Source organism: Malaclemys terrapin, chromosome 2, assembly GCF_027887155.1.
Source record: "Malaclemys terrapin pileata isolate rMalTer1 chromosome 2, rMalTer1.hap1, whole genome shotgun sequence".
NCBI classification, from domain to species: domain Eukaryota; kingdom Metazoa; phylum Chordata; order Testudines; family Emydidae; genus Malaclemys; species Malaclemys terrapin.
Genome location: NC_071506.1, coordinates 224198430 through 224219829, shown reverse-complemented (window position 1 = coordinate 224219829; position 21400 = coordinate 224198430). Strand labels below are relative to the sequence as shown.

Sequence of the window (21400 nt, the reverse complement as noted above, 5' to 3'; positions counted from 1 at the left end):
AAGCAAATGAATACAGAACAAATCTATTTTTTACATCTTAAGCTGGCAGCCGACGGTGCAGCATGACTGATAGCCCTCATCATCTTCTGGGCGCTTGGCAGAAAATAGTGTACTACGACTGATAGCCGCCATCACCATTGGGAAGGCAGCAGAATATGACTGGGGGACATACGGAGTTTCAGCCATCATCTGATCTAACCAGTCGTAGCTTGTGTTTGCACAGTGCATAGCACAAAGGGGACTGTCTCAGTTAGGGCCTGTAAGTGCTACTCTAATATAAATATATACTATTTTCTGTCCACTGACCCTTAAATGGGAAGAATCTCTCCATTTGTCTGCTATGGGGAGTCTACTCTGGGATTCAACACAAAATAGAGAATCTTACAATGGCAGACTCATATCATGCACACACTCTCTCTCTCTCTCTCTCTCTCTCTCTCTCTCTCATGGCAATTTTACATTTGTTCTGTTTCTTATTTTATAAATGTAAAATAAATAATCTAGATTGAAAATATATGATGGTTCTTTGTGTAAGAAAAATAGGAATTATTTACTTTTGGTTGGTTGGTTTTGGCTTTCTATTGTTTATAAAAGCCTCTAAGGAGTTTAGATACTTTCTTTTCTCACATTGCTAAATTGGTCCTTTAATAAAGCAAAACAAAAAATGATCAAACCCTGATTCACCACACATCCCTACAGGTTTTAGAACAGAGCTGAAATTAACATACCCCATTTTGTTTAACTACTTCTACACACAGTACAGAATCTATGTTGCAGGCTACATCTGCTCAACACTACAGAGAGTGTGAGTTATCAAAAAAGCCCATTATGGCTCCCTTATTAACTGTCAGATTCCACCCCAGTACAGGCCACAAAACAGGTTAGAGATAGTTAGGAACTGATCTAAGCTGTTTCATCTAGTTACAGTCCCCAAGGGACTACTTGAGCAGTGTATAGGGAGCAGAGCGGGACAGATCTGGCCCACAATGTAGAGCATCGTAATAGATCAAAATATCTTTCTCTGTGCTTGATCATCAGTCTAGAGAACATTCACTACCAGTTTTTTTTTATTATTATTATTTTTGAGGGTGAGAATATAGAGGAATATATTTCTTCTGCACGCCCAATTTTCCCCCTAGAATGTTTACTGGGAGTTGTCACCATGTGCAAATGTGAAAAGAAGAGATCTTTATCAAAGTAGCTTTCTAAATGCAGTAAAGATCTAGAAAATGTCAAATGTTCACAGCCACAGAGGCCAAACTCAAGAACTGTACGGTTTTCTAGATTTTTAGTTAAGTACACAAATGGCAAAGTGCATTAACCGAAAACCATCAGGAACTTCCTTCTTGCTGTAGCTTTTGTATCTAATGCTATAATTAAAAAAATATAAATGTGGAACAAATTGCATTAAAAACAACAAACATTTCCACTGAGAATGCCTCTAAACCCCAAGAGAGTCTAATCTTTGGTCCCTGCTGTGGACTGATCCTACACACATCTGTAGAGATAAACTCTGCTAAAATAGCAAGCATCGGCTCAGGTTAAGAAGAAATTATTTTATTATCCCTTTTTATTTCAACAAAATATACTAAGATAGTTCTATAAAAACAGTGCTTCTCTCTTTATACAAGTATACTTTGGATTACTAAGCAAAAAATCAGGCCACAGTCAATGAACATTACATGTGGTTAACCTGGATTGCCTCAAGATTCCAGAGATGGTAAACTCACAAATCTGAAAGTCATTAAAATTTAGCTAAGATGGTCAAGATGATCTAAAAAAAAAAAAAAAAAAAAAAAGAGGAAGAAGAAGAAGGAACTTTCCCAGAAAATTATCTTTATAGCTTGGAATTTTCCATGATGTCTGTAACCAATTAAAAAAAATTATCAGCATAAGAAGTGACTAGCCATGCACTGTAGTTATTTCAGTGGATGAAACAGGAAGCAGAAATGGCTGTAGACTTTTCTTTTCAGGACTTTAATATACTATGCAATATAAATGTAAAAATGTATATCGCTTTTCCTTCTGAAATCAAACCACTGTATAAATCTTCCTCTGGTATCACTAACAAATTCTGATTTCTGCAAGCAATTTGGAAGCAGAGATGCTCCTTCATGATTTCTTTAAATAACTTCATGAACATGCTACATAATAAAAGGTCATTATGTATGTATATTACATTATGCCTAGAACCCAATCAGGGGGCCAGATGCTGTAAGAGAACATCCTTGCCCCACATAGCTTAAAATCTAACACCTTGATGATGAAAATACGTACACAATTAACATTAAGCACATGCATCATCCCTTTGAAGTCAGTAATACCACTCATATGCTCAAATTTAAGCACATGTGTATTGTCTTTAGTATCAGAGCCTAAAAACATAAAACAGACAATGAATAAGAGAAAGGAAATATCTCCATTTCTAACAGAGGAACAGAGATTAAGTGACATACCCAAGATTACATATGAAGTTTGTGGAAGAGATACGAATTGACAGTAGATCTCCCAAGTCCCAATCTAATGGTTTAAGCATAAGACCGTCCTTCCTTGAATGAAGGCAAAATGAAAATACTGATAAATTCAAGTATTACTGAAAGAGAGTCTTGAACCTATTTATTTTTATGACCTAAATATGTGCTAACTAAACCACATACATATGTTCCTTGTAGGTAATTCTAGCATGGTTAAACATCTTTCATTCAAGATCTTAAATATAATTTTGAGAAGTCTGAGAATGACTATGAGATGTGGATTATTCTTCCCTTCTCACTTTCTATCTGCTTGAACACCACATGGGGAAAGCTAGTCAACTTTCTCTGATAGTCTTCAAAAATACATTCTAGAATGCACTTTTCATCTTAATTCATCCTATTTTTTTTTTATTTGAGAATAATGCTGGGGATTTTCCTTAAAGTGCTGATTTACCGTTTTTTAATCTTCATTTCTGACATGAAATAAAAGAGCCACGCATTTTACAAATCTTGGGCATTTTATATTTTGTTTAGTTTAAAGACAGCTAAAGACAGAGCAAGAACAAGAGAGAGAAAAACAAAGCCAACTGCATAAATCTTTCCAAACCCAAAGGCATTCCCCTTGCGCTAAATAAAATTCATTCAGCACATCTTGTTTAAATTACCATCTGAAGTTTGTCTTGTTCTATCTCCAGAACAAGTCAGATGGCAGAGTGTAAAGATATGACTACATGAATAAAAACACATGATCGACTTAGTCACCACAAACATAAAAATAAGATAGAGACAGAAAAATATTATCTGTCAAGTGACATGTTACTTTGATCCATCTGTTTCTGTATTCTGTCACAAATATTCAATCCAGCAGCTACTGGAAGCATCTGCATGCACCTTCTCCTCCAGTGCAAGTGAGAGTAATGTTCTGAGAGAATGATCATACTTTTACAGAGGTATGGTATTTAATACAAATAAGACAGTATTATGTTACAGAAGGGAAAGTTTTATTTAAAAAATAGGCAAGAGAACTGCAGTACTAACCACTATAAACATATCAAACATTTAAAAAACCCGAACACATGGGACAGCAACTCAAAAATGCATCAGATTCTTCTGTAGAGATATTCTCATGGATAAATACAGGATTTGAATAGGATTCATGAAGAGAAAAATCTCTTCCACCAATTTTCTCTCTTATGAAGCAGGGCACCAGCATTATTAAGAGAAAGTGCATTATTTTGAGGCAAGTAGGCAGGGAGAAGATTTTTTAAATGAGCTTTAAAACATGGCACATAAAACAAAGGCAATTTTGCTTTTTCCTATTAAAAGTCAAATTTATAATTGATAAGTAAAGTTTCAGGTTGAATCAGTTTTTAAAAGAATTCATTTGTGGTATGGCTGGTAAAAGCTGAAATGCATCAGTAGTTGCATCTTAAAAGTATATTTCATTGATCTTTTTCATTCAGGGCTCAGAAACAGGACAGGATTAAGACACAAGAAGAAATGTTTGACCATCTATTCTGCCTCTTTAAAGTTTAGGCAGAATGTTAATGTTAATGTTAATACATTTCAGGGATCCTGCGCCAAACAGAGACTTGCCAATAAAGATACAGATTTCAGGTAGAAGTCTGGTTGAATCTGAGAAGATTTACATTTGAATAGTCCAATCATCAAATTTTAACCTTATTAATTCTGAGTCAGATTCAGTCCTGGATGAAAACAAGGTATTTCTATTAACTTCTGTGGAGGTTCCCTCGATTATCTCAGGGGATGAATCTGGCCACACCAGCCTCAACGATAAAGAGAGAATTTGATCATGAGTTTCCAAGTACTGTACCAGAAACTCTATTTGACTTCTAACTTTGTTCCTTGCTTCATTTCCTCAACGTACATGGAAGAATAAAGATTAAAATCTCAGCAACAATGTCTTCTTATTGATAGAGGCAATAGCATCAAGTTAGCTAAGAATTACTCCACATTTTGAGGCACCAAAGCAAGAGTAACCCATAGTTTTTTATATATAAAACCCCAGAGAGGACTACGAAGTCTGTAATCATTCAGCTTCAAATTGATAATAGGTGTCAAAGGAGAGTGATTTCGTGCTAGTGTCATCATTTATGCTTTTTAGGAACAAAAATTTTGATTCCACTGAATTCTGGTGCCTCATGCAAAGGAGTGGATGTTTAAAACTCAAATGTTGTTTTGTTATGACAGTCCCTCCAACTATTTATATGGCCCTTATCATCACAGTATCCAAGCAGCTCACAAACATTAATGAGTTAATCCTCACAATTCTATGAAGTAAGGAAGTATTATTATCCCCATTTGAGAGATAAGGAACTGAGGGCCAGAAAAATGATGGACCTGATCCAGCGTCCACTGAAGTCACCAGAACTCTTTCCATTGTTTTCAATGTACCCAGCTATTGCCAAAGATCACACTATACCATATAGGCAGGGCCAGGAAATAAACCTAGATCTTCTGACTCCCAGTCCAGTGCCTTGACCAAGAAACTATTAGTAAAGTGCTTCTATATCATTTTTGCAAAACATGGGCCTTCTCAGCAATGTCCTTTTATTTCAATATTCATTGTTTATTAAAAAAAAAAAAGTTACATGAATACTGTTGGCCAAAGGTATTGGAGTGACCAACCTGGATGCTGAAGCCCTTTATTCATTCAAACATAGAACAATTGCTGATTCATCATGCAAAGTGGCATTGTAAACTTCCCCACATTGCCCTGCCAAAATTCCCCATTGCTTACATGGAAAGATCATTTCTAGGGAAAAGTAGGTTGTTCAGTCACTATACATGTTCAGCTCTTGGTTTTATTGCCAAGAATGACCAAAAAGGGCCAATAGGGAAAGTGTTTTTTGGAGGGAGAAAAACAAGGTTCAGTATTTGTCTTAGTGCAATTTTCAAAAGGCCCTAATCTGGCCTTTAAATATTAAAGGATGTAAATAATCAGTGCTAGTCCGATGCCAATCAAATTTGCGCGAACTAATGCTATGTGAATGGAAATAACAGACATCACTTTTCTTAACACAGGAGCCTGTATTTAAGTTTGATATAACCAATATTCAATGCCAGGTTGTAATTGATTTAGAATTCTATTTCAAAATGTTACACACAAGTGTCAAGTATAAACATAAACTTTTATTTCAGTAATATCTATACTCCATGCAAAAAAGGCCAATATTTTCAATTTTCATTTGAATAAAAAGAAACCTATTAAAATAACTATTAGTTTACATATCTAATCTCCTAACGAAGTGTAAAATCAGATAAATTTATTCCTTTAAAAATATTATTGCTACATCTATCAATTTTCAGGAGAAACAAGACTGGCAGCTGCTTTTTGATCTTGGGAACTGCTGAACAAAAGAAGGACTATTGCAAAAATTCATACACTTTACTATATACCACATTTTTAGTCAAATTCTGAGATCTTCACTCAGCTTTTGCTTAGCCTTTTAGGAAAAAACGAGTAAAACGGACCGAGTAAAAACTGAATGAAAGCTAAATAATCACTTCAAGATCTGGCCCTTAGCAAATGCTATTTTCACAATCTTGTGAAAAGTCATTTTTGAATCATGACCTGGAAAAACCCAAGTACTGTTTTTGAGAGAGAGGGAAACAAAATAAACTGATTAAAATTATGTGTATGCTCTCTTTCTTTTTGCCTATGATTCAGCAGAATGACAATCTATCAGGGTTACGAAATTAACCTGCTGGCAGGAAGGGGAGAAAGGATTAGACTGTTTAGAAGTTTAAAAGATTGAAGGAATTCTATATAATTGATTCCATAACACTGGATTTCTCTCCCCCTGCCCTCCAAGCTTTGAAAGGAAACCTATGACTTGGGATAAATATATTTCATACATCATTATCATCATCACCATCACCACCACTCCTCCTCCTCCTCTTGGGGATATTTATCACTGTAATGTTATTTTTCAACATTTGAAATAACTGTTTTTGCTATGGAAATGCATTTATATCAATGATACAAGCTATTTTAATTATATTGAGATGGTAAAGTACCGTTGCTGAACGTAGTCCTAATTTATGAATATCAGACCGTAAAAAGAACATTACCCTGAAGAAAACAAGGCCTCCTGATACAGCAGACCAACAAAATATGGTATGCAAAGTCTTTAACCTTGCCACAATAGTCAAGGAACTAACAGTGCAGGCTGATCATCAAATGTATCAGGAAATCTATTTGTGAATCTGCTAGCAGCCTGAGGCAACAGATGACATTGTAGCTTGCATTCTTCATTGGGGTCTGATATATATGACTTGAATATTTCCTGACCTTATCTTGAGCTGTGGCCAATCTATTTTAGAGGCAAAACAGTGAACATATATGAAAGGTAATAAAAAGACATAATATGAACAGGAGACACACAGAGAAAGCAAAAACATACTAGCATGTGCAGCAGTGGCTAATATATCTTCAGATGAAACCTCCTATGGTCCAAAGCTGCAGCTTGCTGCTGAGAAAAGAGTGTATAAGTCAGTGCCAAAGACACTGCAAATTCTGTTTTCTCAGCAATAGATTGTATCTTTGGACCATATTAGACAAACAATTAGAATAGTTTAGACTATGTTAAAAAAATGTTTATACACAAGAATTAAAACATTCTTACAGTATTTCTGAGTTACAAAAATCAGTGTATTATACAATTAATCTTAATTTTTTCCCTTGCAGTTTTATAGGCATTATTTTGGATATAGTTCTTGAATGCAGTCTTAAAGTCAGTTTTTACTCTTCTTTTTTGCAACAGATTAATCTACACTGTTTTTAATAGCTACAACTAATAAATTATGTAGGAAAAGATAATATATCTTAATAAATAAAATATGATTTTAACAGTTTATAGCCAATAAGTTTATCTATTTATCTATTTCCGAGTGGTTTCAGAGTGGTAGTCGTTTAGTCTGTATCAGCAAAAACAACGAGGAGTCCTTGTGGCACCATAGAGACTAACAAATTTATTTGGGCATAAGCTTTCGTGGGCTAGAACCCACTTCATCAGATGCATGGCGTGGAAAATACAGGAGCAGGTATAAATACATGAAAAGATGGGAGTTGCCTTACCAAGTGTGAGGTCAGTCTAATGAGACAACTCAGTTAACAGTAGGATACCAAGGGAGGAAAAATAACTCCTTTGGTATCCTCCCCCAGTATAGGGTGGTGTTTATGTGACTATCACTTATTAGCACTGTAGTGTCTAGGAAGTGGACCTCTTGTGTGGACTGGTCCAGGCTGAGGTTGATGGTGGGGTGAAAATTGTTGAAATCCTATACCGGAAACCTACTGACCGCTATACTTACCTACATGCCTCCAGCTTTCAACCAGACCACATCACATGATCCATTGTCTACAGCCAAGCTCTAAGATACAACCGCATTTGCTCTGATCCCTCAGACAGAGGCAAACACCTACAGGATCTCTATCAAGCGTTCTTAAAGCTACAATACCCTCCTGGTAAAGTGAAGAAACAGATTGACAGAGCCAGAAGGGTACCCAGAAGTCACCTACTACAAGACAGGCCCAACAAAGAAAGTAACAGAACGCCACTAGCCATTACCTACAGCCCCCAACTAAAACTTCTCCTGTGTATCATCAAAGATCTACAACCTATCCTGAAGGACGATCCCTTACTCTCACATATCTTGGGAGACAGGCCAGTCTTGGCTTACAGACAGTCCCCCAACCTGAAGCAAATACTCACCAGCAACTACACACCACATAACAAAAACACCAACCCAGGACCCAAACCCTGCTACAAACTCCGGTGCCAACTCTGTCCACATATCTATTCAAGGGACACCATCATAGGACCTAACCACGTCAGCCACACCATCAGGGAACACTTCAATCTCTCTGGTCACTCAATAACAGACCTAAAAGTAGCAATTCTTCAACAAAAAAACTTCAAAAACAGACTCCAACGTGAAACTGCAGAACTGGAATTAATTTGCAAACTGGACACCATCAAAATAGGCCTGAATAAAGACTTGGAGTGGTTGGGTCATTACAAAACCTAAACCTAATTTCCCCCATACTAATTTCCCCCTACTGTTACTCACACCTTCTTGTCGACTGTTTGAAATGGGCCGCTCTCATTACCGCTACAAAAGTTATTTTTCCTCCCTTGGTATCCTACTGTTAATTGAATTGTCTCGTTAGACTGACCTCACACCTGGTATTTCTGAGTGGTCACTTATAAAACATCAGTCATTGTGGCAAGTATTTCTGATTTATTTTCAAGCCTTTAGTGAACTTCTAGCCCCCTACTTATTGTATACATTTCAGTAGGGGAAATATTCCATTATAATTAGGTCTTGGCATCAACTGTTCATTTTTTTAAAAATATCCACACAATTATTAATATTGCATTCTTAGAACAATGAAAATATTTTCCCTAGTGATTGCCTTTTTATATTATCAATAATGATAATTTAAAAATAAAGTGGATTTGAAAAGATGCATTTGAAATTGAGACACAGGGTTTTTGGTTTTGGGTCAACAATTTGTACTCAGTAATGCCTGATATCAAACATCTTTCTTGGCATAAACAGGCACTGGAGGATCTTTCCTATTAGAAAAATTGGTAATATGTTAGGCCAGGGGTCAGCAACCTTTCAGAAGCAGTGTGCCGAGTCTTCATTTATTCACTCTAATTTATGGTTTCGCGTGCCAGAAATACATTTTAACGTTTTTAGAAGGTCTCTTTCTATAAGTCTATAATATAGAACAAAACTGTTGTTGTATGTAAAGTAAATAAGGTTTTTAAAATGTTTAAGAAGCTTCATTTAAAATTAAATTAAAATGCAGAGCCCCCTGGTCTGGTGGCCAGGACCCAGGCAGTGTGAGTGCCACTGAAAATCAGCTCGCGTGCCGCCTTCGGCACGTGTGCCATAGTTGCCTACCCCTGTGTTAGGCCTAAAAACCTTGATAGTATTCTTCAAGCACAGTACATTATGCGGTACTATAATATGACAGAGTTAAGAAGTGTCTCTACTCAAGTCCCAGGCCAACAGTCTCAGAAACATAAATGAGTGTCATGTAGGTGAGAATGTTCAAATAATAGACTGAGCTAGATTCATAACCATGTTAATTAACTCCAAGGTGCAGCGCACAAGAGAAAAGTGACAAATCATGTAGATTACTGCCACTGATCTTCACATCTAAATGAAATAAGACAAATAGGTGCCTTGAGCCCCTCTTGTTAACCTGCACAAAAGAAAGATCTCTAAGGAGTAGCAGATGTTGCAGCTCAGCATTCTGAAAAACTACCCCTGAAGGATTACTGAACTGAAATCTCTTTCTGGATGGCACCAGGATTATAGCTATACATTTCTGACTACCTTGCAATCTGCTGTCTCTGTAATTATGGAATGGATGCATCAGCTCTGGGAGTATTGTATCTTATTGACTCCTATCTTGACTTCTGAGAGTAAAGGGCAATGCAATCAGGAAACGATCATCAATATTGGTGGATTATGTTAAAAAGGGCATTCACTTATGCCTCGTCTATACTACGAATTTGCTGCAATTTTAGTCAGTTACTGGTGCAAACCTCTAGACAGTGTAAACCTCTGCAAACTGAGATTTGCACTGGAGAAGCTTATCCTGCTTTCAAGCAAAGGAAAACTCCACCAGTGCAAATAGAATTTTAATTAGCCTACTCTTGTGCACTAGTACATCCGTGGCTGACAGCTGTAATTGCAGCAGATCTCCTGCAGAGATGAGACCTGAGCCTCAATGATTGAGATGACCATAATTTGGGAGCTGCATTAGAACTTAAGGGAGCTGTGATGCTGGCAGACCAAATGCCAGCTCATGCCAAGGTCCCCATGACTCAATTGCCACATACATAGCTGGAACCAGTCTGGCTCACCTGTGTGTTAGCACTGTTAAAATGGATATTAGAATTATAAGAATGTGTTTAGAGTTTATGGCATGTTTGTAAGTTGCTGCATGCATTAATATCGCTTATAATATCGGTATCCTATATTATATGATAATATTTGAGCGTTTGTATTGTAAGGCTCTGTAACTCACCAGACAGGAGAGAGACATTACCTAGTGTGGAATGCTGGTCTCCAACAGAAGCTATTATCTCATGCACAACAGGAAAGACCCATCAACACCAAACAAATTATTGAGGAACAAAAGACTTTGTTGATTGCTCTTTCCGCCTCCTCCCCCCATGAAAATGAGTCATGCAAGTGAATTTCTTCCATCAGCCAAGTTTGCAGCTCAGAGCTCAAGGGAGGGAAGGGAATAAAAACACCTTACAAGAAGGAACTGGAACTGTATGCAGCTTGGACTATGGGGACAAGGATTACTAGGCATAAGCAAAAGATCCCAAGTGTTTAGCCTGGATTAGCCCTGAAGGCCACATAGAGCTTATTTATTATAGAAGCTTCTATTACTTTTCAAAATTTAAGATTGGAACTAATTTGTGTGTATATATGTTTACCTGCTCTAATCCTGTAAATAAATCTCTCGTTTCCTATTCTAATATAATAAATCTTTAGATACTATATTATAGGATTGGCTACAAATGTTGTCTTTGGTGTGAGATCTAAAGTGCAATTGACCTGTGGTAAGTGACTGGCCCTTTGGAACTGGGAATAAACTGAATATTGCTACAATACTTGGTGTAAGGGACCATCTATCACAAAGGTAGGCTCACCTGGATGGCAAAACAGATTGGAATACCCAAGGTCACTGTCTGCAACTCTGTGTTAAAGCTGCTACAGTGCCTGAGAAGTTTACACTTGATAATTAGTTAGTGAAATCTAAGGATACGTCTACACTACCCACCGGATCGGCAGGTAGCAATCTATCTATCGGGGATCGATTTATCACGAGTAGTGTAGATGCAATAAATTGATCCCCAATCACTCTCCCGTCGACTGCTGAACTCCAGCTCAGCCCGAGGTGGAAGCAAAGTCGACAGGGGAGCTGCGGCAATCGACCCCGCGCCGTGAGGACGCGAGGTAAGTCGAACTAAGATACGTCGACTTCAGCTATGCTATTCTCGTAGCTGAAGTTGCGTACCTTCGGTCGATCCCCCCCCATTGTAGACCAGGCCTAAGTCTAGAACTCACAAACACTTTGGGGTTTGTGCCCTGGTTCTTAACAGTCTGCCCTGAGTTTGGTACTTGTGCTCTTGAGCCGCTGCAGGACAGCTTTACGGGAACATAAAACGTTCTACCACCTATATTCCTGAAAAAATAATATCAGGGATCGGAGGTGGAGGTGGAGGAGGAAGAGAATAGGGAAGAGTGATCTAAAGTAAAAAAACCCATGTTTTAGTAACCCTTTTTCCTCTGCTCTCCACTTCTGCTACCATTTTAATGTTATTACAGCAGCCACGCAAGACATCATACAAATATCCAAAATGTAGGCTGTAGTTATATTTGTGCTGCTCATCACATAATGTGTCCTATCAGTAGACAATGTAGCCTACACATGAGTGACTTCTCACCATCCTTTCTTCTTGCCCCTATGCACTCAAAATGTACTGATTTTATAATACAGTTTTGGCAACCCCACAGCATTAAGAATTCTTATTTTCTCAGGCTCCATGAGAATGCATGGCCCACACAGAACACATTGAGCATCCAAACCTGCAGAGGAAGATTGTTTTAAGGTCTGGAGCTCACAGCAGGAACCAGTCTAAGTTCTGTTCCACTTTGCAACCATAAAAGCATGTTGCATACTGTTCAATATCAACCACCATTGAGTAACTGGTGTTTGATATTGAACAGTATGCAACATGCTTATGACATGTAATAGGATACAAAATCTGAGTTCCTAGCCTTGGATAACAAAGCAGAACCCAGCTCTGGCATACGTAGATTGGAAATAGAATGCCTGTCTTTTTAGTGTAATGGATACAGCTGTTCCCTTGAGCTGCATAGAGCAGGTGGTTCAATGAAACCATTGCTTAAAAAAATTCAAAAAAATTAAATGGCAGCAGGTTGGCTTGAAATAAAAAAAATCAAATAAGGTCTATATGCACAAAAGTTAATTACTGAAGCAATTAATCTTTGTTCTACAAAATGATGTTGCAAGTGAAACATTTGGGCAAAATAACCACTAACTAGACAGCTTCAATCACACACAATTTAAAAGGGAGACAATCAATTTGAAATTTAGAAAATTTGAATTTAAAGTAGTTTCTAATATTAGATATGATCCTGAAAATACCATTGGCAATTTCTGTGATTTTACAATAACCTTTTCCTAATTTTTAAATGCCTCTCTCACCCAAAGACTTATGTACGAAACAAACAAACTGGGCGAGAGGGGAATAAAAATCTCTCTCTAAATTTATGTTAATAGTACACAAAAATACATCATACAAACGTTTTTGAAGTTAGTGGCATCCCTTTGTCATAGAGGAAATCACGCCAATGCCAACTATTATCAACCATATGTATCTTCTTTTGTCGGGTAAAATAGTCACTCACTAAAACGCACTCCAGTGCTTACTTTCATATACTTTCCCCATTATTCCACTGTCATCCCTCCTCTGGAGCAGAAACTATCCCAAGGTGTATGATGGATTTTAGATGTTGGGGGGAGGAGGGGAAGAGGGGGAGGGAAAATCCAACAACAAAAACTAAGATGGGACCAACACACTTATTTCACTTATAATTTAGGCAAGTTTAAACTCAGTGGCTTGGTATTGCAGTCTATTGTCAGTACTTTGCACTGAGATCTAGGTTCAGTCTGCCCAGCCTTATGAGGTTGAGAGCAGTGACAGACTCAGATTCGTATCTCAGCTGCCACAGAGCATAGATGGAGATAGAAACTGGCATCCTATCTATCGATACAGATAATCCCATATAGTACATGTCTCAAATACATATCTCCCAAGTGACTGGAAAAGAAAAAAAATCCCAAGAATCATTGAATTTTCTATAAAAGAAACCCAAACATCCCCAAAACAGCAGCATGCTGATTTACCCAAAATGGGGAAACCTGTTTTAAATGAAGAATGCCACATTGTGTGTGATACTTCATGTATGTTTAGTTAGGGCTAAATTGTGGCCTTACTAAAAATCCCTAAATAAGGAGCATTGCTTAGTTGTACTGCCTTGGGAGCAGACCAGATCTCTCTCTCACAATATGGCTCCTGGTTCACCCTGCTCTCAGGGGAGAAGTAATCTGCGCCAGCTCTCTGCCTTGCACAGACTACTTGACTCTGCTCTGGCTCAGCTGAGCTGTCTGGCACATCAAGGACAGGGAGAGAAAGTCAAGGCTCCATCTGCTCCCCACTCATGCCCTGTCCACTTGAATAGGGTGAAGAGAGGGAGGTGAGGTGAGGCTGTGATCTGAGATACAGCTAGCCATCTAATTCTCCTGCATTGGCACATACCGAGGATCACAACTGCGCTCTCATTCAACAATTTAAAAGCAAGAGCTTTATTAGCTAGATAAATAATTTTTAACTTCTCAGCAACTTCGGGTCTTAAATGTAATGCATCTGGTGACTCAGGCCAGACTTTAAAAAGGGAGAGACACTGGTTGAGGTAAATTTTCAAAGCACTAAATAGAGTTTTAGCCAGGACGCTCCCTTTACTGCTTTGAAATTTCACAAGTGCACTTTAGTGAGTGACTCTTTCCAGGAAGCAACAAGATTACAAAAGTAAATCCATACCTCAATGCCCAGAATCTTGCAAAATATTTATTTTTAATAATTCCAAATTATTGACAAAACGAAATGAATGATGATCAAGTGATTAAAAAGCCTGGAGCCTTTTAAAGAGAATGAAAATAAAGTGGCTCATTTCAGGCCTTCCCCACTTACTATCTCCTAAAAAGAGACTGTAGAGAAAGCACATACTAATAGTAAACAACAACAAAACTTTGCACATGTTATACATAGTACTCTTCATTTGACAAGTTTCAGAGTAACAGCCGTGTTAGTCTGTATCCGCAAAAAGAAGAACAGGAGTACTTGTGGCACCTTAGAGACTAACAAATTTATTAGAGCATAAGCTTTCGTGGACTACAGCCCACTTCTTCTATGCATCCGAAGAAGTGGGCTGTAGTCCACGAAAGCTTATGCTCTAATAAATTTGTTAGTCTCTAAGGTGCCACAAGTACTCCTGTTCTTCTTTTTTCTCTTCATTTGAGAACATCAGAGTGCTTTCAGTTCCTTTAAGTAGATCTCACAACACCTTGGAGAATTAGGAACTATTACAACATATCCATTTTATTGATGGGAAAATCAAGTCAGAGAGGTAACATGATTTAATGATTTGCATAAGGTCTAGACACAAATCAGTGGGAGAAACGGGAAAGGAATACAAAATACTTGACTCCTAGTCCCTTGCTGTAACTACTTCAGTTGGAAGGTGCAATTCCCAGATTGGGTAGACATCCATGCACTAACTCTGCTCAAGCTAATGTGTTAAAAATAAAAGTGTGGCCACAGCAGCATGGGTTAGCTACTCGAGTACAACCCTGTCAAAGATCCTAGGTACATTCGTGGGTGGCTAGCCCAAGCCACTGCCCGTGCCACTACAGCCACACTGCTATTTTTAGTGCACTAGCTGGAGCAGAGCTAGTGCATACATGTCTATTCTAACTGGGAATTACAGCCGTGTAGACACACTCCTAAATAACAACACCTCACAGAGAACTGTTTAATAATTCACCCATATAAATTAGACTTCAGTCATGTAATTACAAAAGCTGATAATCACGCCCTGATTCTACACATGCAGGCAGACCCTTACCCCTGAAGAGAAAATTTCTGAAATCAAAAAGGCTCCTTATGGGCTCAGTGGTTTGCATGTCTGGCTCAAACTGCAGTATTAGTCCATTAATTGGTAGGACCCTTTTACCTCCACTGCTTTTAGTTTCTACATGTTCACTACATTTTCTCATAGAAATGGTGTGTCTTTACCAAGACTTATGCTAGCCGACATGCCAAATACATGCTAGCTTTAAAAAGGCTTCTCTTGACAGCTGCAAATGAAGTGACATTATAGATTTTTTTAAAAAAGCATACCAGTTTGCAACCATCTCCAACTAGTCATTTTGATTAAACCAAATATATTCTGTTATAGACATTTTAACACAGAATATTTTAAAACACTTGTTTTGTACAATATTGGTCTCAACATAAAAGGTTTAATTCTCAGCCCAAGGTATCAAGATGATCAGACATCCAGTAAACTATGTAAATATTTTCAGAAGTTAGCAAACATGCAGTATAAAATTGTAAATAAAGTAAGAAGTGTGTAGGTATGTGCACTGTTCTGGTATATATAGTATGCACATATATTGCTGACAGTCAGGGCAAACCATAGGGGGTCATATTTACAACTGAAAAAAATGCTTACCTGTTAATGTAACTAAGAGCAACATATGTTGGCTGCTGTAGTTCTTGTTTCTCTAACACACGTGGGTCTGTATCTGTAATAAAAATACAAGTATGAATTTGCTATATTTGCACTGAAATATAGGAGTCTATAAGCAACATATCTGAAGAAAAATGTCAAGCACCGTAGCTAAACCCCTTCTTAGAATAAGCTCAGTGCAGCACAATCATTTGTTCATTCATTCATAAACAACAAGATATTGCATTACTTTTCAATGGAATTCCAAACATCAACAGTGATATAATTTCCATCTGTCATACAAACTTCATAATCCCTCTCATAAATATTAGTTTTCATTGCTTACAGTAACAATGTTGGCATCGTTTCCATGGTTTACACTGTTAAAAATGAAATAGAGTCAAGAATTAAAGATTTCTTTTAAGACATTTCTAAAGTTGATCAACCAAACTGTGACACTTTACAAAGGGAGCAGTTTTCACAAACAGCTAACTGTTGAGGTTCATCACCTATTTACCTCTGCACACACAAATTCTGCTTCTTCTCCTACCCTAGGTGTGTTATTTTCTAACTCTCTCAATCAGAAATGCACATGAAAATACACATGTAGCAAAATATATGCCCAGCAGAGGATTGCCCTTCAGAAGCACAGAAGCAAGCATTCGTCAATTCCCACTAACACTGACTTTACAGTTCAAGAATGAACTGTACCTGGTTTTATGCACTAGTCTTGTTCAATTCAACTTTGCTTTTATCTAAACAAAGAAGCAGTCTTAGTCCATGTTGCTGAAAAGGAGAAGAAAGAGCACACACATTTTTAAAAAACAAAAAAGTACTTTTAAAAAAAAAATAGGATAATCTTGATTTTAAAAATGGAGTGTGGCCTCGTGTTCCAATAGAGCCCCTTTAGAAATTAAAAACAAGAAAGGTTTTAAAAAGCTTCTAGCACAAAAAGGTGTATCATGCATATGAACGTTACTATGCTGTCATCATCACAAACTGTATGTATGTCTTTAACAGCAATTCTATGGACAACTTATGTTTCCTAACTATGAAGAATGCAGACTGTTTTACTAAATAGCTCTCTATAGTACTGCTGGTATCCATCTTTCATTTCTCACTGCAAAGAATATTGTCAACACACGCTTGCAATATTCTAAACTGAACCTATTTTCTCCACACAACTTTAAGCCATGTTATTTTTCAAAAGTTCATTTCCCTAATAATGTCATATGTACTTTTGAGCTAGTCAGCAGCATCTGTATTCTATTTAAAAACATTCCAGTAATAATCTTAGGCCCCAGTTCTTTAGCCCTACTCAGGTAAAACTTCTATCAAAAGGAATAGCAGTTTTTGACTGAGGAGTACAAGATGATTCAACTCTCGTTTCTAGTCAATTAACATTTTGTTTAATGAGTGCAGTCACTCCTGGGCTGCCATAAAGCTTAAGAATAATTCAAAAAGACTTCCCCCGGCCACCCAGATTTGTTCCATGGCAACTCAGACTCTAAGTTTGACAACATACTTCACCACCACGCCCATACAGAGATGGAAACTTACAATGACAATATATTTGATTGAGCAGGTTCAGAGAACAGTCACATATACATACATAGTGTCAAGCAGATCAACAACCCATAGCCAATTACTTTTAACAGGAAACAGACCTTTTCTTATGTCTGAAAAGCAGTTGCAGACTACAGAGATTACAGCGATCACCAACACACAGTGTGCTGGACTGCTCTAACTGAAGATATGAGATAACTGATTTGTCACTATGTTATCTTTATGCTCCACTCAACCAGGAATGGCAGGCTCAAACACAAAAAGATCTCTTTTATGTGCCTTTGCATTACTGTGAGACTGCCATTCATTTAGCAAGCCAAGCACACAACCTGCGTCATGATGAACTCTGTTAGATTTACATCTTTGTGGTTCAAGGTCTACCATGGGACTGCCTTCATGCAGAATGTCTGCAGAGCATTATCCCCCGTCGGGGTCATCCTAAAACTGCTTCAACCCAAGTTTAGGCATCTGTGGCTAAATGACTGCAGCTTCCCTAATCCAGTTCTTAACTTGGATTAACCTTCATCAACAATGAACAGTTTCTGTGACTGAATGAGGCGACTTTGGGGCTGGTTTGAGTCAGAGCATTACATGTGTACGTGGGAGAGAGGGGCTAAGGGAAAAACTTTATTGTGGAGTGTCCACCACCTATTTGCTTTATGGGAGCAGCTCCTCCTAGCACTGACTGGAGATAAGAAAGCCCACATGACATTCATCTTGATATGTCAGAACAGAGTATGGGAAACTGTTTACCTAGCATCTGCGCACAGGACAGATCAAAACTGAACCCTCAGATCACTGTCTGTAGCATTCTTGTAGCATCTTTTATTGGATCAACTTCTGGTGGTGAAACAGTCAAGCTTTCGAGCTACACAGAGCTTCTATTCATAAATGGTCTAGGAACAGGTAGCAAAGGTCATATTATTATAGTATCAAATTGATTTCAAAATGTCCTCAGTGAATGATTTTTGGTTTGCTAATCATTTGGTAAATACACTTCACACAGAGTGCTGTGTTGGGCAGCTATACAAGTCATGGGATATTCCTTCTGTTCTCTGGTTGGATGACATACATAACTCACCAAAAAAGCAAATGATATATATTGTGAAATTGGTAATTAGTTTAAAAACTGCTTTTGCATTTGCACTTCTAAAGCTTGAGACCTTGAATGTATGCAGAAAGAAAACACAAAAGGGTAGTAAAGATGCTCAAGCTGAAATTCACTTTCAAATTTAAAATTCCAAAAATGTTTTCCACTAGACGAATGAAAACCACATTTGCTTTTCTAAATATTTATTTGTACCTATAATAATGTAACTTACTTGCACTTAGCACGTCTTATCAGAGACTCTCCAAGCACAATTATTCATTGGCTTTTGGGGTGGAGCTTTAAAGCTTTAAAGGAGGGTGAAGCTGTGGGAACAGCAGAAGCTGTTGCTGCTGTCTTCTGAGCTTTTGGCTAATTTCTTCTCTGTTTCACTCCTCCGAACAGCTTTCACTCCAGCCTCACAGTACTGGTTCTGCAAGACTACAACTAACTATTTTCCCACCTCTCCTGCCTTTGTTCCAGCAACATGGGAAGACAAGACAAGACACAATGGGAGTAGTTGAATAAGGCTGCAATTTTTTTCACTTAACATATCTGGGGAATACTCGGCAATAAATCATATGGTGCAGGTTCTTAACTGCTTCCATTTATTTGGGGAGGGCTGCCATCCACCCTCTCCTTTCCCAACCTGGGCACAGCCAGCCCATTGCTGAGACCCCACCGTTCTCCCCTCGTATGCAGGTTCAGAGGGATGGGAAAAACAGGGAGGGAGGACTGTCTCCCTGCTGTACCAGATGTTAGGAACCCCAACCCCCTTCTTCCAGCTTCCTTAGGGGATGCCTCCCCTAAATCCACTTCCAACTCCTGTTTATCAGGGAACTGTATCCCTCTGTAATGAGTAGCCACAAAGGGTACCTGCCACACTTGATATTCACTAAGTTGCAACATCTTGACCTAACCTCCTTATCTACCTCACCAGGTCCCTGACCTGTGAAAAAACCTACCCCGCCTCAGCCAGTCTAGCAGTGAAGGACAAATGCCTTATCAGCCCTAAAGAAAAAAGGAGACTAGTGCAAGACCACAGCAGATCTCAAAATCCAGTCCTACTTAATCCCATGGTTGGGAGGGTGCTGCTGATTGATGAGAGAGAGATCCCTCTAGAGTACATTGGATATAAATATCCTCCCACGGTGAGTTGGTGCCCGCACCTTGTCTGGTCACGCCTTGTTCTCCTTTGGGCTCCACTCAGGTAAGTCTGTCCCGCTTTCCTCTGCCTTGTAATGCAGCAGGGATCATGAAAGGAGCCCTGTTCTGATTTTCCCACTGCCCAGACAAAGAATCACCACATGCAGTTGTGGTAAGCACTATTATGTCATAGGGCTGGTCTTGTCATAGGGCTGGTCTTCACTACTGGGGAGATCGACATTGCTCCAATCAATGCAGTGGGTGTCGATTTAGCGGGTCTAGTGAAGACCCGCTAAATCAACAGCAGAGTCTCCAGTCGACCACCGTACTCCACCTTTCAGAGAGGAGTAAGGTAAGTCGACCAGAGAACGTCTCCCATCCAGGCAGCACAGTGAAGACACGGGGGTAAGTCGACCTAAGATACATCAACTCCAGCTACGTTATTCATGTAGCTGGAGTAGCGTAACTTAGGTCGACATACCCCGGTAGTGAAGACAAGCCCATAGTCTTGAACCCTATTAGCTATTTACTCATTCCTTGCCCAACTTCCTCTCCATGCCCATACCAGTACCCTTTCCCTTCAACATCCCTTCCTCTCATGCTCCCTTCACACATCTCATTTTCATTTCTTTATCTCCCTTTCTCTCCTCCCACTTTCCCACCAATTTCTCATTCCCCCCTAAAATTGTCAATGCAGTTATTGAATGAGATAAAATAAAAAACATTATATAGATGTGTATAAACACCAGTCAACATTTGCACATGACAAACCTAAGGTATCCCATGAATTTTTACTCTACTAAACCTTGTAGTTACTTCCCCTATTCCCTCTGACTTTTAGTGTGCTCTTTGTTATTGTGCCCTGCTTTAACTACAGATAGTGTCTATTTTATTTTATATTTCTATCCATTTAGTGGATGGCACTAGCAGACTTTGGTGCATATAATGAATATATGCTATTATTTAGTAGTAATTATTAATTAAAAACTATTTTTTACCTAAGTCAGCTGTGAATTATTATACACATTTTACAGCTGGATAAACTGAGGTACAAAGAGATTAACTGTCCTACTCAAGATTAAAGAGCAAGTTAGTGGCAATGCCTGGCATCAAAGCCATAAGCCCTGACTCCAAGTCCCCTGCTCTCTTTCACTCTCTCTTCCCAAAGACATTCACACAGATATTTCACATTGTTTTCTAAATATCATCCATTTGAATAACCAACATATATATTGCCCAAAGTTAAATTAATAGTTCGGATACCTGTGTTTGCGATACTGTATAGATTGTACTTGTGGTGTGACAGGAAAAATATTACACACGCTCAAATGGTAAAACAGATCTGTGTAGTCTCAAAAAGAAATATAATTATATTTCTATGTATATAAATGGCCATATATATATAATGGCTATATAAAAATGCTCTGTCAATGTTTCCTTAAGTACCTGCAGGTTAGTAATCTTAGTACAAAGTTGCCTAAACAGTTTTCGATGGGACACCTATAAAGTTAAATGTATTTGCAGGTGTCAAATCTTCAATATATCTCACTGCAAGCATCCACAAATCAGTACACACAAAAAGCTGCAGGAATTGATCAGTTGTTGGTCTGCACAAGTATCACTTTAACCACTTGCTTCCTGAGTTATTAGTGTGTGGTACTAATGACTCACTATTTTACTGCTTTCATTAAATTATATAGTGAAGCTCTTTAGATCCACAAAAAGAAGAACAGGAGTACTTGTGGCA

At 38.2% G+C, this 21400-nt stretch overlaps 1 protein-coding gene across 1 annotated transcript in view; it reads right to left on the bottom strand.

Annotated features, from left to right (window-relative positions):
• JAZF1 (JAZF zinc finger 1) overlaps positions 1-21400 on the bottom strand; it is a 269372-nt gene that overhangs the window by 122157 nt on the left and 125815 nt on the right. Inside the window, exon 2 of the mRNA XM_054018230.1 lies at positions 15858-15930. Coding sequence (XP_053874205.1) covers positions 15858-15930 — 73 coding nt within the window. The remainder of the gene's footprint in view (positions 1-15857; positions 15931-21400) is intronic.